General features: G+C 39.0%; 1 protein-coding gene across 3 annotated transcripts in view; it reads right to left on the reverse strand.

Annotated features, from left to right (window-relative positions):
• ARID4A (AT-rich interaction domain 4A) overlaps positions 1-25,717 on the reverse strand; it is a 47,844-nt gene that overhangs the window by 16,106 nt on the left and 6,021 nt on the right. For all 3 annotated transcript variants that reach the window (XM_058807920.1, XM_058807919.1, XM_058807921.1), the window contains 7 exons: positions 16,685-16,764; positions 16,488-16,582; positions 15,789-15,921; positions 14,343-14,422; positions 12,577-12,653; positions 10,984-11,150; positions 1,473-1,545 (listed from right to left, as the gene is read on the reverse strand). In XM_058807920.1, the coding sequence (XP_058663903.1) occupies positions 1,473-1,545; positions 10,984-11,150; positions 12,577-12,653; positions 14,343-14,422; positions 15,789-15,921; positions 16,488-16,582; positions 16,685-16,764 (705 nt within the window). The remainder of the gene's footprint in view (positions 1-1,472; positions 1,546-10,983; positions 11,151-12,576; positions 12,654-14,342; positions 14,423-15,788; positions 15,922-16,487; positions 16,583-16,684; positions 16,765-25,717) is intronic.

Consider the following 25,717-nt stretch of genomic DNA (forward strand, 5'->3'; position numbering starts at 1 on the left):
GAAAATAAAAAGCAAACAGGCAAGGGGAAAGTCCCAGTCCTGAAGAAGTCCTGTGCATTGCTCAATCCACAGACTGGCTTGAAAAATATTTCATGGACTGAGTCTTCAAATTCATCATACAAATGCTTTCCTCTTCTGCCTTCACAAGGTCCTGACATCCCCACTGGTTTTGTAGTCTGTGAGTGTTTAGGAAAGAGAACGAGAAGGCAAGAAAACAGGAAAGTGGGAAGAATCAGGCTACATGAAAGGAAAACTCTGGATTAGCCCAGCAGCAGAATGATTTCTTTTCTTTCCCCCTAAGTTAGCCTTTTATTCCCCTAATGCAGCTTATTCTCCAGAAACACTGGTTATATACACAGGAGGCCTTCAAAATTATATTGGATGAGCTCCAGAACACTTTGCTATAATACATGCTCAATTTCTAAACTTCTGATAAGAACTGGTAATACTGAACAGCTTTTGGACTGTGCTTTTATGATTCTGTGCTCTAGAACACCCCTCCTTAGAACAGACCCTCTTTTACAAAGGCAGCTTGATTTCCCCATTAATTTCAACAACCTCCCACCCTCAAAAAAGAAAGGGGCAAATATTCAGACTCTGCAAGTTCTTCATGTTTCACCCTTAGCTCTGGTCATTTCAAATTCACATACATCAACATTTGCTGCACTCTGTGCTGCTATGGAAATATCATTCAGGTAGCTGCTGTCAAGAGAAAAGAAAGCTGAAAAGCAAAGGGAAAAGGGCAGCAGTTACACCTATAATCCACCTCCACACCAAGGCTACTGCAGGATGAAAATGGTATTGGAAATACAGGATGGAAATGGTGACTTCATGTGTAAAATTTATCAAACCAATATACTCTAAAAGACAAAATTCTGCAGGCTTGAATATAGATTTTTAAAAAGGAGCATAAAAGCTTCCATTTTCATGTCAGTCCCATCACAACTGCACATGCCTTATGCAGCAGCAGCTCTCCCAAGCCAGCAGGTACCTCCTGCTCCCTATGCAGAGCACAAGCACTTCTGATATTTCTGAAACCCAGACCTCAACTATTCTAATTTATTAAGCCTCACTTAATTCTGTAAAGACAGATGTTTAAAATACACTATTTTATTGTTGGATCTACAGGATAAAATAGAATCTTTTAAGTTGTCTCTTCAGGTATCACTGCTCCATTTCAGCACAGAGATTATAGGATGGCACATCTCCATTCTGTGCTGGTTGGATATCACCATCCATGGACAGACTCCTCAGCTTCCAGCCTGGGATTAACAGCAGCAGAGCTCTCAGCCATGGCTGTGACAACCAGAAATTAACCAAGGGCTTATTTAACAAGTGTTGGGAACTTAAAAAAAGGCTTTGTGAAAGCAAAACAAAACCAAAACACCACAGGGAGGATTTGAGTTCCCTTTGAGTGCTGTGCCACTAAAGAAGTGGACTGGAGATTAAAAAAAAAGAAAATTCAGTGTTACCTCTGTCTTCCATAAACTTGTAAAGCTGTTGGAGGAAGTTGTCCCTCTCTTCAGGATCAAGCTCTTCCTCAGGCTGTGAAAATAAATGCAGTCATAAATGAAAACAGCAAATATGCAAAGTAACCATTTATTTGTACAAAAGCCTAAGAGCAAGAACTAAACCCAAACCACTTCCCATTTGGCCCTGAACCCATGTAATGGTGAAATATGCAGAAAACAAAATTTACTCAAGAAGACTGAAGTGGGACCTCAGGAGGAAAAGAAGAAAATGCAAGTCAGGGGGGGAAAGCATCAGTCCAGGACAGAATCAATGAGTGACCCTCAAAATGAAAACTCTGATACACACAGCATACCTGCCTAGCACAGAAGAGGTCTGGTATTTACAAGATTGAAAGAATTCACAGGAATTCCAGTTTGGTTTTTTTTTTTTTTTGTTAGGTTCTTTCTGCTTGCTTGGGGCTTTTTTGTTTAACTCATTTTCCATATCCCAGCTTTATCTCAGGTTGCAGATCAATTCTTTCTCCAACAGTACCTGTTGGAGATGCTCCAGACAGTATTTGTTTTGTAATTAAGTTCCAATGCTTGATTTCAGCTTATATTTGGAAACACCTCTAAAGTCACTTCTATAATTTATTATTATTATAAATTCCTTAGTTTCACCTTTACAACTTGAAGCCTCAAAGATATAAACACTATGAGATAAATTTATGGCAAGTAACCCTCAGCATGAAACAAAGAAATTCCTTTTATTCCATTTTATTCCAGTGAAAATTATTTAAAATACAGTCAATTTATTGGAGGGGGTGGAAGGGGCAGGCAGAGGAAATAATGTCTACGTATCTTCATGGAATTTTGAGATTCTAGCAGAGACCAAAAAAAAAAAAAAAACCAAAAAACCAAAGCCTTTTCCCTGCACTGCTTTCTGCATGCCACTTTCTTCCTGCCAGCCTGGCAGTTTGCACAAGGCAGGCTGCAGCTGTCTTGAAGGAAAGACGTACAGTACGTGTCAAAAAATCTTATCATTACATTATTAAAAATAACAGGAAAGTGACAAGCAGTTCCAGAAGGAAAGCAGAACAACAATTTAGATTTCAGTCATCTCTGCATTCTGTAAACTTTAAGCTGCAAGGCAAGGAGATAGGCAGGGAAATGGGGATGTACATGTTAATGCCTTGCTAACCAGCAATCTGCCCAGCATCAGAATGAATCCCAGCCCTGCCTGCTTCACTGAATTCTGAGCTTCTAAACCCAACAGGGCTCAGCTACAATCAGGCAGAGACAATATCTGTGTCTTACTTCACTAATTTTTCTTGTGGAATAATTGGAGGAAATTAAATGTGGAATCACAAAGCTGTACAGCATCAGTTACCATTTGCTCAGCACATCACAGGGATTATATAAGGAGAAACAGTTATCTATAGAATTAGCATGCTCTTCCAGGTTATCAAGTGAAGTATTGCTATAGAAACCACAGCTTTTTTCTCTCCATCCAGACTGCAAAATAACTTGAAGATCGAGAAATTTCTACATCTACTGTAATGTTTACTGGCTGAAGGCAATACAGCTCAAACTGTGCAAACTAAATACATCTAATAACAGTAAACATCCAGAAATACTTCTGAATAGTTGAATTAAAGCCATTTCTTCTGCGTGGGCACCAAGCCAAACCAGAACTGTGGGTCAGAACAGCAGAAATGTAGGCTAGAAACAGCAATCTTGCAGCCAGAATTTAGCCATTCCACTGAGACTGAGAGGAAGAAATGCAGATGAAGAAAAGCAAAAAGGGAAGATGGAAAGTATTATAGGGTGGGGGCACAAAACCTGGCTGCAATAATGATCCACCTGTGAGACAGCCCAAAGTCTGCAGCTGCTTCTCTCTGCTGGTGGTTTAAGAGCCCTTTGACAGAGGGAGGCTGAACTGTGCCTGGCACTGAGGGCAGTGCAGGCACCAGAACCTTCTGAGAAGTCCCCTGAGTGAGCCCTGAGTGACTGTCACCACAGAACACAGCCTGGATCAGCTGCTCTTCTGCTTCTGGCCAAAATGACAAAGACCAACCCCTCCTGGATATGCTTACTGCAAACATGAGGATAAAATGTCTTTTTTTTTACCAGGGTTATCTGTTTGGAAGTGGACATTAAAGAATTCCAAAGAGTGTTTGCTGTTCTGAGTGAGTATGACTATAAATCTATCAGCCATCATAAAATTATAGAATGGGTTTGGTGGAATGGACCTTAAAGATCACCCAGTCCCAACCTCCTGCCATGGGGGTTCATCTAAGCTGCTGTAAATCTGCACCAAATCGGGGAAATAGCTGAGAAATGTTGATGCCAGAACCTGTGATCACCATCAGAGAGCAAATGGAGAGCTGAAATTCCCAGCACTGTTTGCAGCAGGAACAGGATGACAGTGCTGCTCTCCAAAACTCACTGCTACTATCCAGGCATATGTGCCCATTTTAGACTGGGCAGAAGTAAGTTTACAGTGATAATTATTTAAAACCTGTTACTGAAGAGAATTCTGTCTCTCCATTTCATTTTGTTTCTTATACAGATGTTGTAAAAAGGGGGAGACTATAGCCAAAGTTAAGTCCAAGTGAGAGGCAAAACAACAGGAAAATTTTAAGCTGCAAGAGTTCAAAACTGAGACCTTTCTGCTGCTCATCCAACATCCACAGCTAAATGTAACATGAGAAAAACTTTATAGTTTCAGGATGAGAGGCTGAATTTAATTTAAATGAAAATAAATTTAAAAATCTCTAAGATGCCCCTTTTCTAATTTAAAGATTGAAATTTTATGAGTTTGAGATTTTTTTCCTCCTTTTTGACAAGCAGGCCACATGGAAATAGCAAAACAATAAAACTGACCATGAACATTATCTTTTATCTTTGTATAATGGACATGCTTCCTTCCCAACTCCATTTCTTAGGAACATTAACAGCATTCATGTATTTTCCAGATCTATCTGGTACCAGCACCATGAAGCACACAGAAATGTGTAGAACACTTTTGCTTCATTTGGTTTTGAGTCACCTAATTCACCATGAGCTTTGCCTCTGTCCTTAGCATGATTTTCAACAAGAATGTGGCTCTGTTATCCTGACTCATCATTCACTCTCCAGAAAGATGTTCAAGCTTCTGTGGGTGCCAACCTTTAGAGCTGAGTGGGAGCACAAAGGATGAAATAGTTGCTTCTACAAAAGAAAGAATGAATCTCTACCTCCAAGCACGTACACCCTGCACTCAGGCAATCCAAGGTGGAGCTACCAGGGACAGATCTCTCTTTTATGTTATAAATAGACTGACAGGACCATAAATGCTTCTGTGAAAGAAATGCAGGTGAAGAGGAAGAGCAGCATCCACAGGATTTGGAGTTCAGAGGAAGAGATGATCAAGACAAGCTGCCAGAATTACAGTAAATGTAATTTTGTTGCTTCACAGTACTTCAATGAGATTTCATCACTTGCACATTTGCTTTCTAAAGCTGAGCTTGAAAACTAATTAAGGAAATGACAAGAATTAAACTGATTGCAACAAGTTAACAGCTTTGAACCACGTGGAGATGAGCATGGTCTTAAAATGTTAATTTATACCAACAAGAAACCAGAAATTCCACAAACCAACAATGACTCACTCCAGAGCTGTGCCTCAGTTTGCAACTTCCCTTGCAGTGACATTCTGAGAATGCCTCTTTGCATAAAACTGTGAGCAAGGAAGGCTCTAAAGAACATTTGTGCATGGCATGGTGCAGGCTGTGCTTCACAGTAGCCACAACTCCTACAAATGCACACATGCATGAGGAGGAGGATTTGCTAATCAATGTTTAGCTATTTTTAAAGGCTATTCTGTGCATTACACATCACAGCTGCTTAGGGGGGTTTATATATATAAATCACAGAATCTTAGGTTGGTTTGGATTGGAATGGACCTAAAAACCCATCTTGTTCCATCTCCTGCCATGGGCAGGGACACCTTCCACTATCCCAGGCTGCTCCAGCCTGGCCTTGGACACTTCCAGGGATGGAGCAGCCACAGCTGCTCTGGGCACCCTGTGCCAGGGCCTCACCATCCTCACAGGAAATCATTTTTTCTTAATATCTAATAAACCACTTCTTTCTGGATATGGATATCACCATTCATTAAATTTGAAATGACTCTTTTCCTGTATTGAACTTTCAGAGTCAGCTATTTCCAAGTTATTTTAAAATACAAATAAGCTGCAACAGACATGGCAATTTGGGTATGATTTTGTGTGATCTCCCACATTTACTGAGAGCAGAGCCTACACAGGGAACACAAGAATTATTTTGAAGGAAAATGTAAATATTTAATAGTCGACTACTGATTATTTGTAGGAATTTCAAGCCTCCTAAAACACATCATGGATTTCTCATCCTTACATTATGGACTTAATGTTAATAAAATATATGGAAATAACTTATCATGAGAACTGAAATCCTTGCTTATTTGCAGAGTAGGAACATTGGAAAATGCCTCTGGCATCTTCCCTTTTCAACAATGTAAAGCAACTGTGACTGATTTTTTTGATGCTGTTGTGATGCAAGAACCTTAAAAAGGTTAAATGAATGCACCCCATTAAACATGCCACACATCCATCCTTCTCCAGGTGACTGTCAGAAACAAGCCTTGAAGAAAATCCCTCTTAGCAAACACCTGCAGGTGCCACAAATCTTCCCTCAATGAGCCATGGAGACCTGGAATTTTTTCTGAAGAAATTCCTTGCCTTTAGTCTGGTCTTTAGTGAATGTATCTGTGGAGAACATGTACTGAGAAGATATTTGAAATAACTGCACATTAAGATCTTCATTTTAATGGAATCAGAATGGCTCACAGGGAGACAGAGCCAAACCCAAATATTGCTTACACATCCCCCTGTAAAAAAGGGGAGGATTTCCATATTTAAGCTTGAGAATCAAATGTGATGGATCTCAGTGGATTCCACAGCTTCTCCTACCAGCACATTTACCTGGCTGGAATCCTTTGCTTCACTGCTTTATGTTTAGATTAGATTCTTCTTCCCTGACAGAACAGCTTCAAGACAAGCAAATACAGTAGGAGATACAACTTGTTTTGAACAAAAATCAGGTAATGTTCAAGATTCCAAAAGCTTTGTTTCTATGTGGAGATACTGGAGTGAAGATTTTCTCTTTCCTTTTAGCTGCAGTGCACAGGCTGCCAAATGTACCCTCCAAACACAGTTGACTATCTTCCTCTGACATGTTGAAAAATGGCTAAGAAGCAAAAGCAATATTCAGATTTTTATCTGGATTCAAATTAATTGAATTATTCTTTTCATTTTCATTCAATAAAGATTTTATTTTTATAATACCTCTGGATTTTTTTCACTTTTTATGAAATGTGTTATTAAAATCTTAATTACTAATGGAAAATAATCCCGAGTTGCACCATGTATCACCAAAATTCCAGCAATTTGAACATGCTGAGTAGCTCTGTGTAATGCAATCCCTGTTAGAGCCCATGACAAGCAATTTCCATATTGTCCTCCTTCCCAGTCTACTCTGGACCACACAAGTCACTCCCCAGGGGTGAGGAGGAGGAGCACCAAACCAACCCCATGTTTGTTCCCCCTCCTTAGCTTATTAAAGCTCTGTAAACCTGGTTTAAAATTCCACCACCTCTTAAAGATGTCACAAAAGGCAACACACTTAGAAAGATAAGTTTCTGTCAAAATAAAGCTGCAGATTTTTAAGCCAGCTACTGGGAAAATGGCAGGATCTAATGTCACCAGCTACAGCAGATCTCTCTGCTCCATCATCATTATAAAAGATCCTACTTCAGAAAAAAAGGATCCTTTCCATTCCAGAATTAGACTTTTCTGACTGACTTTATCCTGTGATTATATATTAAGTAGGTCTGTGTCCATTTGATTATTTAATGATGGCCTATCATGCCTGGGCAGCAGCTGGACAGGCCTTGTCAGCAAAGCTGCTGTGCACACCAAAAGATGGGAATGAGGGGAAATAAAAAGGTATTTTTAATAATCTCACTCCCATCTCTAATAATATAACCAATTACAGTGCTAAAACAAAAAGCCCACTGAGAATATTCTGGGAGAAGATGGACAGAAGCATTTTTTGACCTTGATTAATAAAAGGAAGCACTCTATAAAATGTAAAATTTCAGTAATTCAAAATCTGTATTCAAATACAGGCAAAAAACCCCAATCACTAACTTGTCAAATCTCTCTGCAGCCAGTATTACTGCTTTTCTAGGGAAAAAAACCATAAATTCCTTAAATTCCCTAAATGTTGTCTGTTGCAATATCTAGCACGGCCCACAATTAAAAATATGTATTTTAACAGCTGAACCAGGAATCTGACTTAATAGGCCATCATGTCAGTTCTGCTGTGACATTATCTAAATAGATTCATATCTACCCTCTGTTACACAGCTTCAGCATGAAGATGCTCACCTTACATTGCTACTTGTCACCTGGAAATAATGGATTCCACAGCTTCTCCTATCAGCACATCCACCTGTCTGGAATCCTTTGCTTCACTATTTTACATTAACATCCTTCTTTAAAAATAATCTCTATTTCTTTTACAGGAATGTCTTTTTTTTTTTTAATCACCAAGCTTCCCCCTCCCCCTTCTTTGTTTGAAACACACAGCATTTTATGCAATAGGCATGAAAAATTATAATAAAAATGGATACTAGAAAACTAGTACAGCAATCCTTGATTTTCAGTGACTGATACTCTGAAATTTTAACCAATGTTAATACAGACAGAGCAATACAGCCTGCAACAGTTCACACCCTGCAAAATGTGGCCTATTCAGTCTTTTTCACTGCAAACAGAGGGGAAAAAACCCAGAGGATTTTACATTTCTGCACACATTCATCTCAGATTTATCTTATCATACCATTATTCTTACACAGCCATCTCCTCCATTTTCCAAAACACTGATACCCGAGCATAAAATCCCCATCTAAAAATAGATTTTTATTGTCTATTTTTTTTTATTTTTACCTGGAAAGATCTCCCCTGGCTGTAAGCTCCAGCAGACAGTTCCCAGCTCAGAAACCCAAGTCAAACCCCCATCCCCAAGCACCACGCTCACATCACACATCCAAGCACCCGATCCTTACCTAGCAGCTGCATTCTTTCAAACGTAAAATGGTTTTACTTCCTTTCTATCTAATCTGCCCACTGCCTGGACATATTTTCAGCCTGACTTCCAAATATTCGCTCGCGTTCGCTCTCTCTCCCCGCGCGGCGGCCGCGGTTAACCGGCATTACTTACATTCTCTTCCGCACGGGGAGAGGGGAAAAAAAAATAATAAAAAAATACTAATCAAAAGAACTCGGGAGACTAAGGAGAACGCGAGGCATTAGATGAAAGGCAGAGGAAGGGCCAGCCCATCTCCGAGCCCCCGGCCAGCCCCGGCTCCCGCGGCCGCTCCCCGCGCAGGCGCCGCGCCCGCTCCCGGTTGCCCTGGGAACGCCGAGGCCGCCGCCAAGCGCCATCGGCCATTCCGTGAGGGGAGGGAAGGGAAAGGGAAGGGAAAGGGAAGCGGCCTTTGACCTTCCTGCCCACACGCACAGGCCGCGCCGGGGTCCGCGGGTCGTGGTTTTGGGGGTATTGTGAGAACAAATAAATCCCGCAGTGCCTCCCCTCCCCACCCCCGCCCATGCTTCTAAATCCAACATCCAGGTTACAAGCAGGGAGCAGAAATAGAAGAGAATTCTGTAAAAGCAGTTCTGATGGCATGAGGAAACTGGTTAACTTCATGGAAAAGGAGCCACTTGAAATATTCGAATGCAGAAAAAACTGTTGTTATGAGAATCATGGAATCACGTGGAATCCCTGGGTTGGAAGGGACCTTAAAATCATCCAGTTCTAACTCCCTGCATGGGGACACCTTCCACCAGATCAGGCTCCTCCAAGCCCTGTCCAACCTGGCCTGGAACAATTCCAGGGATCCACGAGCAGCCACAGCTTCTGAGGGCAGCCTGTGCCAGGGCCTCACACCCTCACAGCCAAGCATTCCTTCCTCATGTCTAACCTAAATCTCAGTCAGTTTAAAGCCATTCCCCCTGGCCCTTGGTCCAAAGTGCCTCTCCAGCTCTCCTGGAGCCCCTTTATGCCCTGGAGGGGCTCTCAGGTCTCCCCCAGGTGAACACCCCCAGCTCTCAGGCTGGAGCAGCTCCATGGCCGCCTCTGGGGCAGCCCCCACAGCTCCCTGTGAGCTGAGGACAAAGAGCTCCAGAGGGGTCTCACAGGGCAGAGGAAAGTGAGAATTCCCTTTTTGAGGCAGCCCAGGGCACGTTCAGCTTTCTGAGCCATGAGCACTCACTGCTGGCTCAAATCCAGCCTTTTACCCACAGAACCCCCAAGCTCTTCTCCACAGGCTGCTCTCCATGAATTCCTGTCCCAGTCTGGACAAGCCACAGCACGTCAGACAGAAAATCCATCCTCCACATCATTCTGTGACTCCCAACCTAACAGGCACCAAGGTCTGTCCTCTGCTGCTCCTAAGTAGCATTTACTGCCCTGTGAATCAGCTCATGGTTTCAATCAACCTCCTGCTTTTGCTTGAAATTCTTGTATTTTTAAAATCACACCACTATTTTCTGAAACAAGTTACTTTTATATAACCTACATACACATGCGTTCTACAGTATTTTATTAATAAGCTAAAAAACAGTTTATTATTTTTATAAGATTTTTTAAAGTTAAATTATTTAAGAAATTATATTTAAATATAATTTGAATTATTTTTATTTTTAAAATTATTTTTAATATTATTTAAAATATTTTAAAATTATTTTTAGTTTAATAATTAGTTATTTGAAGTCTGCAATGCAGACTTTTTTCTATAATTATAGAATATTACATAAATTTATGAAGAGGGTGAAGAAGAAGGATTAGTTTTTGTTGTATATATATTACTGTATTTTAGAACTTTAAATTCTAAGGTTTTTATTTTGTGATATCAGAAGTTTTTATTTAAATTATATACTCATAATTTTAGTATTATTAATTAATTTTGGAAGCTTTCTCTATGACTTAAGGTTAAATGTAATGCTCTCTTGAGGCTTTGTGTTTTTTAGTATAGAAAGTTTAAAAAATTAGTATCTAGAGTTCTAACACATACAAAGAAAAATCCAAAAGGAAATTACAAAAGAAAAATACAAAGATACTGCATTTAAAGTGGTATTAATACTATTAGGGTCAACAGAAGTTTTTAGGTTTTGCCTTTTCTTTTGACCCAGAACCTTTCACTCTTCTCTGCCTTGAATTTAGTTTCTGAGATGGGTAACAGGAGACAACTTGCCACTGTTCAAAAATCCCAACAGAGACAACTGTAGCAGAGAGAAAATGAGCAGGAGTGAAAAGACACTGAAGTGAGCTGAGTCTGAGAACAGTATGTTGGTAAGTGCAGAATTTTCAGGCAAGCAAGTCATGAAATTATCCCTGAGAAATGACTGAGATTGTCCAAAAATGACAAATTGAGCAGACTCACCGCTACTTCTTCTGTTTTCTCTTCTCTTTTTGGCTCTTCTTCATCAGTTTCTGCAGCAGCTCCATCCTCCTCATCACTGCTGGAGGACTCCAGGATCTCACTGATGTCCATTTTCCAGTTCCTAGGCACAGCCCTGGTGCTGAGAAATGTGCTTGCCTCCTGTAGCCCTAGAGGAGAAAGGGCCCTGGCTTTACCTCAGCTGCAGCATTCACAGCCACAAAGCTTTTTTTATTTCCTTTTCACCTTCTTGTAAATCACAACACCAACTGAAATGCAATGAATCCACCATAGATCAAGCACCATGGCTTACTTTGCTCTTTTCAAAATACCATGGTTCAAATTAAAGAAAAAACCAGCACTGCCCAAAGAGATTTGACATTAATGGTTGGAACAGAGGGAAAACATGTTAGTGAGCAAAGGAGTGATGGGACAGGCACAAGTTACATTTGTAAAATGGAAATACCTCAAATTCTTTTCCTTTCAGAGGTGCTCCAAGGGTGGAAAACAACAAAGCAAAACAAACCCAGATAACCCCAAAATCTGCCCCTCAGTCACAATAAAAGACTTTAATAAAGGAGCCAGAAAAACACCCAAAAGAAGAACATACTGCAATGAACTGTTCAGTGTTAGCAGAGAAGAAAAGGCACCAGTTTTTAACACTGCTGACAGAAAAACCTCCAGACATTGGTCTCAACTCTTTTCTTTTTTTTGAAACCATAAACCATTAGTACCTTGGGTTCCAAAATATTCCCTTGTAGCAAGGAATGTCACAACCCAATTATGTTCTCCACAGGAAAAAAAAGTCCCTTTCTTCAATTTATCTCAAACCTGGCATCTGTTCTTTTTTTTTTTTTTTTGCTGTTCTAAAGTTCTTGTACTGTGAAACAGCTACTAAGAACAAAGTAGAAATCATATAGTATTAGACAAATCAATCAAAACCACCTCAACCTTTTTTTTTTAAGCCTTTTAAATTTTGACTTGTTAAGCAGCTGCTGCACACCTTTAGTCACACCAGATACTGTTGTTGAGTGGGCATTTATAATTTTTAATAAATACAATCAAAGCATTTCTCCTTAACACATTTCATGTTTTGATGGATTCTGGTATCCATGTCATCTATCCATTCATCCAATTCTGTAATTATATTTTTAAATTAAACATTAATCATAGACTTGTTATGAAGTTTACACCCTGCTGTCTGGGTATCTTTAAAGTAAACATGTGTTTTGAGCAGTAGCACAAAATTTTAGTATTAGGAGAGGTAAGTATATATTCCATTGCTCACTGGCAACTTCAAATAGACTACACTGAAAATATTCTATTCATTTTCCACAAATTTGGACTGGATCAAAATAATGAACTAAAAATCAAATAAAGAAAAAAATAAAATAAAAAATCAAATTTAAAAAAATCACATTTCTACTAGACAAAAGCTATATCCAAAGTTTCTCCAATTTCTCCCATTTAAAATTGCTTACAAAATATCCAAGAGCAATTATCAGAAATCAACAAGTCATCATTTATCAGCAAATGTTAAAAGAACCTTTGTATGAAATTACTTATTTTAAACACCTAGAATTTATTTTAAATTACCTTTTTTAGGAGAGGCCTCTGATTTTGGTAAGTTTTGAAGATCTAGCTCCTTAATGTCTTTTCTTGCTATTGAGTAACTGTAAAAAATAAGGTTTTGTGATTACATCACAGAAAAGCAAGCATTTGATTTAGAAAAACAGCATTTTCTAAAATTTTCAAGAGTTATCATTCACTTGCAAGGTCCTTGCTAACAACTAACTGCCTAAGGCACTTGTTGTATGATCCAAATACAAGAGTAAGTTACCCAGGGTAAGTTTCCAATCTTTGAAATCCAGGCATTAAAGCATCCTTAAGTAATTAAGAAACCTTTGTAAATGTGCAGGCTAAGCAATTAAAATAAAGGACAAATTTGCAAAGGTTAAACATGCAGGCAAAAAAAAATTTCTGAACTGAAAATATGCACAAGAATCAACAGCTGCTCTCCAAAACAAGGATCTGGCTAAGAGGACAGAAAAGTCCTCCATTTTCAAAATGCCTTTTTACTAGCATAGAACAACAGTGAAGCCAATTCACAGATTTGCATTGATAGACAGTTGATTTTAATTTTTAAATTACAAAAGTGTTCTCAGAGCAAAACATATGGAGGTTGCTCTGTTCCAAAATCATACTGGATATCCAGTCACTGAGTTACAAGAGAAATCCCAACCAAAATGCAGGGAGAGCCTTACAAGTGAGTTAGACTAACACATTTTTTCCCTTTTTTCATTATTTCAGAAAATCTGGAGTAAAACTTCACGAATCAGAGGCTGCCATTTTCCTAAGTTAAAGCTATTAGACTAAGGGGAGAAAAAATAAATCAGACAGAGCAGATCAAGATGTTTTACCTGTAACATTTAACCTTCAGCACAGAGCCAGAAGGCTGATGATATATCCACATGAAGAGGCCAAAATGAACCAAATCTTCAGGTACTTGAAGTACATTTCAGTAATCCACTAAATAACCTACTCAAAATCATGACTATCAAAAATCAAAAACTGCTCCCTTTGAAAGAAAGAGGGTGACAGGTGGCCTTTGGCAAGGAAGTTTTAGTTACAATGTGTTACCACAGATGCAATGCAATAACAATGAAGAGAAATAAAGGGGAGCAGCCTTTAAAAAACCCCAAAGCAGCCTTCATGCTCTTATGAATACACAGTTCATTATGTAAAACACAGCTTTGTCTCTCTCTCCTCCTTCTTCCCTCTGGAGTGGAGGATGGACTAACAGGACTTTTCTTTCTTTTTGAAGGAATATGATTCAGATTCTGTAAACATTTTGATTAGCAATTCTTTTAAAATTCTCTTTCCTATTTAAAAAATGTAGATTAAACCCTTATGAAGCATCTAAACATCTATGGACATCTGGGCACTGGAAGTAATGAAGCAGATTCCCAAACTACTACAACTGACACCATAAAGAAGTTAATTTAAAGCAGTAAGGGAAATAATTTAAACCAAAACTCACCTTAAAGGATAGAAATTATGTAAAAAAAAAAAAAAAGGAAGAACACCCAGGTGTTTACACTCTAACTTGTTGATATTTTTACATGAAGATGCACCAGAAACTTTCTTGATTCAATGAATTCTTGTTACACACAATGGAAAGAAGGGTGAGGAAGCACAGAGGGAGTCAGCTGGAAACAGACTGTGAATGCCAAATGTGTCCATCCAGCATTACAGAAAAATGCACCCTCTCCTTTTGGAAGAAATAACATCTCCAGGAGCAATATGTGCTGAGTTTCCCAGTTTCCCCCACAGATATCTCAGCAAAGTGAGCTGTCACTTACAATTTGGAATCTGCAAAGGATCGAACCAAACACTGGTCCTTCTTCACGGTGACATCGTCATTGCAGCTCGGTGACACCACCTGAGGAGCCAAAGAAAACATTCCTTTATTAAAAAAACAAACTACACACCAAAAGCAAACAAACAAACGCCTGATCTTGAAAGGAAAAAATATAAACTGCTGTTTGCTGTTTCTTCAATTATATTTCCAGTACTGGATAAACAAACCTACTTCCATTTATACTACTAAGGCCAACAACAACAACACATTTCAAGAAGCAATTTACCCCAAGCTATCGACTTGTTCTGTACAAGCCAAAAAAGTCTAAAATTTCATTTGGAAACTAATCTGCTGAGGTCACATCACAGGATCCTGTTCATTCACTCTGCTTTTTTAGTTCTTGTTCACACAAAATTTTTTAAAAGCATCTATTTAAAAAGTCACAAACTCACTTATTTAATACTAGCTTCTGATTTTTGGCATTTAAACTGAGACTGAAGTTGGTTTTTTGGTTTATTTTGTTTATTGAGGTGTGGATAATACAAACCACTGTGAATCCACCACATCCTTCCACACCAATATCATCTCTAGGTATAAAGCAAGTGATAAAAATACATTTGCAGTATTTGTATTACCACAAACAGAACAAGTTTGTTTTGCTCCAGAACATATAAAAGCAGAAAATGTTAAATGCAAATATATGACCTCCAAATACTTAACCCACCAGTTCAGAACCATGTTAAATAAAAATCTGTCATTACTAAAAGGAGCTACAGCCAGAACATGTAAAATACCACTTTTTAAATTGAGGTACATACAGGTGGATAAGGCAGTGTCAGCTGTTTACATTACATCATTTCTGAAAACAGCAAGAAGTTTTCTACTGAAAGCAACTTTCAATATGCACATGTAAACTTTTTGTGTGTATCAATAAGATGCAAAGTCTCTGCCTTTACAATACAGGTCCAGTTGAACTTGGATTTATTTAATGTATATTTAATTTCAGCAGTGGCAATGAACAGCTGTATCATTTATAGGCAGTCAAATAAAAATAAGCACCAACATCTGCTCCTAGAGTAACTGACCAGTGAAATGCAAGCATCAAAGAAATCAGTATTTCATAAAACTGAAAGTCTAGGGAAAAAGACAATTACATTAAAAAAATTCAAATCCCATTACAATTAAAATTCATACATCTAGATCCTCTTAAATTGCCTGGGAGTGCAAGTCCTAACATACTTTATTTTTAGAAGAAAAGTATCATTACACACTGATCATTTTATATGCAGTTCCAAAACACTTGAATGCCACGAAACCAACTCACACATAAATGTTAATCTCTGCTTTCCTACTCTTCAGAGATACTGCAAACACTTGTATTTTTAGCCAACATGGGAGTAGAGCTTAGCCTGACTGCATTCACAGCTTTGCTGCAGAAGGAACTCACCAAAGCTGGGTACCAGTCTGCCTTCTCTGAATTACAAGTCACACTCACAACCTTGCCAAGCAATTCATCGTTGAGGCGCCTCTTATCTTCATCCTCTTCTTCACTACTTTCTTCTTCCTTTTCATCTTCAGTACTGAATTATCAAAATGTAGAATATTTTAAAGTTTGTCTGAAGTTACTACTTGGAAACCAAAAGAGCTTACGAAAAGATTTTTCTTCCTATTTCGCAAAGCTTCAAAAACAAGTTATGATTTTAAGAGCTGAAATTACTTGAAATACACTTAAATATTAAGTGCACTTATTCAGTAAGAGGAATTTTATAGGAATTCTTTCTAAGTAGCAGTATTTTACAACAGCATCACGTTAGAATTGGAGACATGACTCAGGTTTTTATTGTGCACAGACATGAAACAGAGAAAAATGCTCTCCACCCCAAAAATTAAAAAGTACCTCGTTTTTTTTTACTGTGTTCAATATAAAGAAGGTTAAAAAATCTTACATTTCCTATTAGATGAAAGAAGCAGAAATGTTCTTAGGGATACTACAGGGAAAAAACCCTTCAATTTCACAATATTGCCAGCATAGGACCATGTCTATCAGCTGTGCACAAAATTCAGGTGCCAGAGCATTCACTCACTGGGACCGCTTCAGTTTTAGCAAAGAACACTAAAGGAAAAGCAGAACACTCCCAAAACTCACACAGGAAGAGAAGATCTTCTCCCTCTATTTGATTTCTTCCCAATAACTGGAGTTCCAAAGTGCTCTGGATTGGTTAGTGGCAATTGATCAAGTGTCTGCACAGAAAAGGGGGAAACAACAATGGTTTGCAATATCTTGTTATAAAAAAATATGAATTAACTATTTCTTTTTTAATTCCATGCCCACCACTGCCTTACCTCACTTTCTGCAAAGTGCCTTTCTCCCTTCAAGCATAATGAAGTTCGTCTCAAGGTCCTTTCATCACCGTCATCAAAAACTAGGGGCAAGCCAAGAAAACCATCAGCACAAGCTGATCAGATCTCAATCCCAATCTACTGCTTATCCCACAATCAAGAACATCCTCTAAAACATCACTTTCAAGCCTAATTTACTTCTTTAGTCCACAAGCCAAAGGAAAGTCAGTATTCAGCATTCAGTCTTGGAATAGATTTTCACAGAGATTCAAGGCAGGACCAAGCAAGGCTTTGGATGCAAGTCTCAGTGTAATTCAGACATTCCTCTTATCAATACAACTGCACATTTCAAACCAAGGCCTGGCTGCACACCAGTTACTATCATCTAGCAATCTCTGGGGTTTGTTTGGTTTTGTGGATTTTTTTTCCACCCTATACATTTCTTCCTTACTTATCATCATTTAATAGATATGGTACTTTTTACTTCTCCTCTTGCTAGGAGCAATCCCACAGAAAGATCAATGGAAAGAAAAACAAGTTTCTGCTACACTATCAATGCCATCTTACAAACAGATCAAGATACTGGAAAGCTGCAATTCCAGGTCTGACACTTGATAAGGAACATTTAGGACACATCTTGTTGTGTGAATAGGAAGTTCCATCAATTTCCATCAATATACAGCAGAAGGATAGAACACCATGAGGCAACTGCAAGCTTTGCTGAGAAAGATCTACTCTTCAGTTGAGAGAAAACCTCTTCAGGAAAATATCCCTGAAGAGAAAAAAAGCAAAGTTCCCAATTCCCCCTGACTGCAAAGAGCAGGGCCCAGGTGGCTGCAGGCTGGAATCCCAGCAAGGTCCCAGTTTATTTGTATGGGGTCAAAGTGCAGAACAGAACAATTCTCTGTATTTAAACTACTTGAAACAGGCTTTGTGCACTAGTGAAAGAAAGTTTCAAGTGCTGTGCATAGCAGTATGGTAATTTTGGCATACTTATAAAATTAATTAAGCTGGATAAGATAAGCTTTAAGGTTCCTCCATCTTCAGAGTAAATACTGCTGTGGTACGCTCCATATGCTCCACTAGTGAATTATCTTAATGGCTCAGAACACTTCTACACACGAAACAATTCACTTTTCCCCCTCCAAAAATATCAAACTACTAAATTTTCAAGAATAATCATTTTAGGGGACAAATGGCTGGTGACTGGCAACAAGTAACTTGATTGAATAAAGCAAATAGAACCTAATACTTGACAATAAAACCAAACTACTTCTTTTTATTTATTAACTCCAAAATTGGAAGCTCTACCTCTTTATTTAAAGATAGTCCAGTAGAGGGATAAAGCAAATAAACTGTTCATAAAGCAGATGACATATTCAGTTTTTCCTCCTTAAAAGATTAAATGTTATAAATACTGAAAGTTAAGTAAAATACCCTCAGTAAAATACACTTAAATTAAGACACACAGGAAATTATGACAATCAAGAGTAACAGTTTATGCTGTGGACATGTACAAAGCACCTGCAACTGCCAGCATGGCTGCAGAACTTAGAGCAAAACATCCTTGCAGAAAAACAAAGTGTAAAAGAACAGCATAAAAAGAAAGATTTCCTTATCTACATAAGTGATCACTTTAATAAGTTTCAATAGAGAAAAGATAGCACCATTTGTCATACAAAAATAGCAATTATTTGAGTTACTAAGGTGGAGCCAAGTAAGGAGTCTCTCCAATTAATCATGATGCTTGAAGTATTTCAAAATTGTAGCTACTTCAAACTTGCTTCTCCTCTAGGGAAAACACTTGACTGTGCCTGACTGAAAGGGCAACCAGAAACTCCCACTGATAAACTCAGCACCTTTAAAAATACAATCATTTCTTAAACTAAATAGGCCTTGTGGTTTCCATCTCACTCTTCAGAAAAATCTGCTACACCAAAGTACTGCTCATATCCATGTCACCCTGTGAGTGACTCTTTAATGCCAGCCCTGGAGGATTTAGGGAAATGCCTGTCCAAGGCACAGTATCAAACATGAAGGATTCTGTAAATATAAGCAGTAAGGCAGATGGCACAGTTTTTGGCTAGGAGATATTTTGAAGCTGTGATAACAGTCGTGTCACAAGAACTTAATACACTCTAAGCTGCAAATTCATTCCTCTTTTTAATCTCATCCAGAAGCAAAGTTGTTTGACTTAGCTAAAATGCCTACAACCAACAAACTTTTAAATTAATGTCGAATAACTTGTATCAATTACTTAATTCTTTCAACGGGTTATTGCTCCAACTCCAAATTCTTCAAAAGCAAAAATCCTAAAGGTTCTGTTTTATGAGGAAGATTTACTGAGGAGGGAGAGGGCAGGAAACAGGAACAGAAGACAAGGAGACATCTCCCCATCCACACAGACACAGTGAAGTCACCAAAGGATGTGTTTACAGTGTCACCATTCTCATCTCTAAAGAGGAAATTACTGTCCTGTCCTTCCAAAAAAAAACAGGGGTGAAAAAGCAGAAGCCCTTGAGGTCCCCCCATTGCCTCATCTCCCAGTGGGCAGGGGAAACGGAAGGGAAGGGAAGGGAAGGGAAGGGAAGGGAAGGGAAGGGAAGGGAAGGGAAGGGAAGGGAAGGGAAGGGAAGGGAAGGGAAGGGAAGGGAAGGGAAGGGAAGGGAAGGGAAGGGAAGGGAAGGGAAGGGAAGGGAAGGGAAGGGAAGGGAAGGGAAGGGAAGGGAAGGGAAGGGAAGGGAAGGGAAGGGAAGGGAAGGGAAGGGAAGGGAAGGGAAGGGAAGGGAAGGGAAGGGAAGGGAAGGGAAGGGTACAAACTAGCCAGGAACTGCAGAACAGCCAAGGGAGCATCCTGGGAAGGAAGGGAGAAAAGTGACATTTCTGCTGGGCAGAGCCCTTTCCTCCAAACACGTTCCTTAATGAGGAACACTGACAGAAGGGGGAAAGAGATGAGTAAGCAGCACAACCTGGAGGAACAGTCTCTGCCATAATGCTTGGTCTAGTCCCAAGAACTGAGTTCAATATGTTCCATACAGAGCATATTGAAACAGCGACAATAAAATGGAATTTTTCTGAATTTTGCTGCATCTTGACCTTGTCTGCAATAACAGGAAAGAAACAGAATTGGGTTTTTTCTGTTTGTGGAAATCTACACAACCCTCATCTAGGACAGAAAAATAAAAACAAACTTCCCACTGGTGATCAATACAACACTGCAAGAATTAAAACAAAAAAATTTACTGCAAGTTCAGTGCCTCAAAATGCAACTTTAAACTCACTATTGATGAGCTGGTATCTTCCATTTCCTGTCTATAGCAGACTTATGCACACCATCAGCAAAAATCCACTGACCCTGGCTTTACAATAGGGCTGCCTCAAGTTTTTTTCTCCTCTCTCAAGTTTTCATGTATTTAAATACATAATATTAACCAGCCAACTAATCAAAATCATTTTTAGGAACTGTGAAGAAGCTTGTCACAAAATACTACAGAACACTTTGACTACATCTTGTTTAGAAGTATATATATAGCTATATTATAAATAGATTTAAGGGAAAAAAAAAACCAGACAGAAAAAGGAGAAGAGAACAGAACTCCAGAGAGAACATCCTCATGGCAGTTATGAGATGACTTCCACAGAGCCACCAGTGTCACCAGGACAAGGCAGTGTCTGTGACAATTCTGTGACACACAAGTGCACAGGGAAAACAACCCTCAAGGCTGCATCTTGCAAGCTTCAAATCCAACAAGCTGTGTTAGTGCTGCTGCCCAAACCAAGAGAGATTAGATTCTACACTGCAAGGAAACAATTTGGTCTCGTTTCCCAACCCATTGAGAAACTTTTAAGTCACCAAGACAATGAAATGAAAGTACATACCACAAATTAAAGCTGCTCAGTGTCACTGTGCACACTGAATTATTCTCACTGGCTGCCTGGCAAAGCAGCAATTTATGAACTACAAGAGATGCAGTCTAGGAATGTCTCGACTAATGTGTGCAGATTTTGCAGATATTTTGGGTTCAGCTGTGGAAACAATATAGAAAGTACCAGGAGCTGTGCAGGGCCTGTTAAATGTCCTTGTAGACAAGGGCTGTACCACTAATCCATCACTGCAAAAGGATTTAAGAGCAAGTACTGCACTGTACTGTGCTACTGAGACACCACACAACTCACATTTAATATTTTTAAATTCTTTTAAGTGAGCTCAAGTTCCTCTTACAAAAATATATTTGAAATATCCCAGAGAACAGGGAAGTTTGAGTGACCTTTGAGGCTACTCATAGAAAACCATCACCTCACAAACAAAAGCCTGCTGCCTGAAACTGCTTTTTCTGAAATGTTGATCTTACTATTGTTACACATAAAGAGATTAGAGAAAAAATCTACCTCCTTGCTTTCCCTAGAGTATTGTTTATACACAATTTTAAGATATTTTTAACACTCAGTTCACATAGTAACAAAGGTGATTTCAAAAGCAAAGCTTAGATCCAGTTGATTTGTAACAAGGTTCTACTGTTAAAATACTAATTTTTTCACTACAAATCTTGCTTCTCAACACACCTGTTCCCTAAACATGAGTAAACACAACACAAAGTGCTGTTCTTTTTTCTAGATTCTCCAGAGAGCAACCAACAGAGTTACTGCAGCATTTTTATGAGCCACAGGTGCACCTGAAAACACATCCCATGGAAGGGCTCTGGACAACACAGGGTTTCCTCAAAATCCACACAAGCAAATTTTAAAAAGAATAATTTGTGGTGGGTCATGGTGGTGGAGAACAGCGGCCCAGTGGAGGCAAACACCTGTGGTTCTGGATTCCTGTGACACATGCACAGCCCAGAGATGATGCTGGTGCCACGTGGACCTCAGCAGGATGCTGGGAACTGGTCAGACCAGCCCTGCAGCCACGGCCAGGGCCTGGCACAAGCACAGGACAGGACAAACCAACAGCTCTGTGCCATGGATGGACCCAGCTGTGGGGGCACTCAGAGCTCCCAGCACCCCTGGAGTAAGAGCTTACAGCTGCAGTGCACCCAGGACCAAGCCTATTCTTCCTCTTAGCATAAATATCTCCACAAAGCATCAGAAGAAAACTTCTTTAAAAATAGGAAAATGTGACTATAAATAGCTCCTGTTAGCAACCCTGCTCCTAAAGTCCTGGGACATCAATGTTGGCTCATTTGCTGATAAATATCCTCAGTATTATGAACTGGAATTTTCAAAATCCATGAAACATGCAAGATGACTAAAACCAAATCTTCATTATCTTTAATTTCCATGACCTCACCACCACAGTACTGTGAAGTGATGCAGCTGGGGGTGACTCCACTTCATACCCGGAACAAGCACCCAGGTCTGCAACTCTGCTCACACACACCTAACTCAGCATTCCCTGGAAACTGCCACCAGCAGAGCTGTGGGCTCACTGAGGTGTCTCAGGAGTGTCTGAAAGGCAAAAGTCTCAAAAAGTATGGGATCACATTCCTTTCACTCTAAGCAGTACATAAAATCCTAAAATCTGACAGCAAACAACTGCCAAGACTTCTCACTGTTTCCCTCTCCTATTTCCCACTCATTTCACAGGAAACATTACTGGAAGTTGATAAATGTTTTTTATTTCTTTCTTCAGAAACATATTTCCATTAGTATACCTAGCAAAATACAAGGCTCAATGTATTTGATCTGTTTTGGTTTAAACTTGTTTAAAGTTGTGGAAATTATGTTACATAATAAAAAGAGACCTAAGCACACCCAGATCACTGACCTGAGCTTTCTCAAAGGAGAGATGACATGGGGCAAACCAGGCCATTCCAACAGCAACTCCTGGATGATTGCTCAAATGAAATCCTGTTTCTTACTCATATATATGTATTACATCACTTCTAGGTCTGTGCAGAAGTAATACAAAAGTGTTTCCTCAAAGAACATCTGCATAAGGATTTGTTTTCTGAAATTCTGGTAATGCTTGTAAGACTCCAGGCAGAGTGTGAGAGAAGGAAAATACAACAATGCACTTTGTAAGGTGTGGTCCAGGTTGTGGTTTCTTTGTCAGTCATTTCAGACATTACTTCAGTATTCACCTGAAACATTTTACAAGTTAACAGAGAATCAGGTGGATGGTACACTCAGTAAACTGTAATTCAAACCTTGTTCAGCTAAAGCAGATGTGACAGACCATTCTAGTTCTATGCAATTATCACCTAACAATATATTCAGCACTTCAAAAGCATCAATGCAGCACTTTGTAATTTGTAAATTAAAGAAGTTCACTTTAGATAACTGCATTCTAAAGAAAAGCATCATCAAATCATTGCATCACTTAGTAAAATCACCAGGTCCAACTGAGCCATTTGTTAACCAAAGAACTTAAACCCCTATTAGTGTCACATCACTTTGGATTTGAGGAGTGCCTTGTGCAGTGACATTTCCCAGACACTTCTGAACTTCCACTCCAAGCAGCTTTTGCCTCTCTACCTGCTTATACTGAAAAGCTGAATTTCAAAGGTAACTTCAGAAGTACTTCCAAATCACAGCTGAACTGTCCAAGAGGGCTGCATGGCTAGATTAACATCATTGTCATATAAAAAGAGATAAAAAAGTGATTCTGTTGAAGCTACAATAAAAAGAAAGCCTTGTTTATTCTGGGTACATGAGCACCATTAATAGCCAGGAGAGAATGTTGAAATGCACAAACTGATCATCCCTGTGGCTCCTGCATTCCAGGGGTGGCAAAGCAGCCCAGTATAGCAAGCTCAGCACTGCCACTGCCTCCATTTATTGACCAAAGCAAAGTTGTTCCAGGTGGCTTTTCTCCTTTACATCCCTACATGAAACAGAGAAACTGATATGCAAAAGTGAACATCATCACTTCTCACTAGACATGCAGGCAGTTTGTTTTGGCATTTTTTACACATCTCTACTTAATACTCTGAAAATGTTTGCCTGTATGTATTCCTGGTTTCACTAGCCAGAGATCAGTTTGCTTTCACACCACTGAGAAAGAGATGTTAGATAACAGAGAATAAATAGTAAGGGAAATGCACAAACTACTGAAAGACAAGCTTTCCCTTGTGCTTTCCATCTCAAAATGTTCAGGGAGGCACCCTGAAAACCTGGACTCTGGTTAATCCACTTCCCTCTCAGCTCTGCATCAGTCAGGGAGGCTGTGGAGCAGCACAGCCACCAACAACCAACTCAACTGTTTGCTTTAGCACAATAAATATCCACCTCATGTCTATCCAAAACTTTCTGCAAAGACACAATGGAAGCAGCAGGCTGAAGATAAAGCTTATTTTTCACATGTCAATATTCCTGTACTCAACCTAGAACACCTTCCCAGTTTTAACTGCAGAAGAACCATGATGCAAAACTGATGATCTGCTTACTCTGGTCGGTGTTACCTGTGCTTCCAACTCCAACAGCAACTCTGCACACAGAACTAACAGAAATGTTCCTAAGATCTAAACCCAACAATTACAATTGTATTCTCACAGTTAAAGCACCATGTAACAGCTCTGCATGTTCATTTACCATAAAATTACTTAAATCCCCCCTGAGCTCTAAACTTTTACAAAATCCTAGCAGCCATAACATATTTGCATATGGAAAATGTATTTTATTTTCTCCATTCTGTCTGTCAAAAACATTATCTGGGGAAAGAAAATTACAGAAGTTAATTAATCCATTGGTTCAAATTTCTGAGGAACAGCACTTAAATAAATGTGTTAAGTAAAAATCATGGCATGCATGATTTCTCTCTTACATAACTGGGGAGAGTTCAACAAGTTGTTAAATATAAACAACAATCCATTAATACAGGGCAGAGCATTTATTCACTGTTCACATTTCCTGCTCATCAAGTAAAGATTTTTTTGGCAGAAATGCACTGCTCAAAAGAAAAGGGAAAAAAAAAGAAAGCAAAAAAGAAAAAAAAAAAAAAAGAAAACAGTGACAAAACTCATGCCCCAAACAAGGGATTTAAAGTTCACATGTCAAATGTAAGAAGACAAATGTCTTCTGGCCCAAATTCAAACAGAATTAGCTGAAAGAGCTACTTGAAAATTGAAATCAGCTGGGAGTTCTACAATTAAAATGTTAACTCATAAACCATGAAATTGTGCAAGACTGTGTTTCTTATCACTTCTGTAACAGAATGGTGAACCTCTGAAAATCTATACAGAGAAGTTAAAGGTCCAGTGTTGTACCTTGAGTATGTCACATCACAGTACTAAATTATGCAGATTTTAAATCTTCTGCACTCCAAAATAACCCTGCCCTTCCTCCCTGACCTGACATCCACTACAATTTTACAGCAATGTTATAATCCTGAAGAAAAAGGCAAAGAACAGTGAGCTTTGTCAACCAGCTTAGAGTTAAAGCACTCACTAACAATAATAATCATAAAGCAATAAATCCTTCCAAATTATCTGCAGAGCTTTATCCTGATCCCACCAAAGACAACAGAACCTCACCTACTGCAAAGGAAATGCTGAATTACTGAAAACAGCTTATTTAAATCTTAAAAAGGGGTTAATGAACCAAAATGATTAAGAGTTCATGGGACAGAGGACTCCTCAAGAGAGGATGGAAGAATATGAAGTAAAGCTGAATAGATTTGGTACCCAAGGCAGCTAATGAGAAACACAGAGTTTAAATTTACAAGTCCTAATCTCCACAGCAATGCCCAAGAGCAGCATGTACAGGACAATTAACAGGAGCACGTTCCTTCTAGGCAGCTGTTAGGGAACAGAAGGCTCCAGTGCTGTAAAAAGTTGTGCAAAGAAAGGATGGGTGCTTGCAAAGCCCTCTGATTCAAATATTGTTCTTTTATATTTGCTTCTGTACTAATACTTGAATGTCCCTGAGTTTTGTCATTCTGTTCTTAAAGCTGTTTCAGAAAAACCTGGAGATCAGAATTATTGAAAATAAGGAAACTTGTCTTACAATGAATTCTTGTTCAACACTGACATTTCGCTGACCCTGCATTCTGAACTTTTTATTTCAACCACTTAACACCACATGAGCCTCCAACAT

This window comes from Ammospiza caudacuta, chromosome 6 (assembly GCF_027887145.1).
Source record: "Ammospiza caudacuta isolate bAmmCau1 chromosome 6, bAmmCau1.pri, whole genome shotgun sequence".
In the NCBI taxonomy this organism is placed as follows: domain Eukaryota; kingdom Metazoa; phylum Chordata; class Aves; order Passeriformes; family Passerellidae; genus Ammospiza; species Ammospiza caudacuta.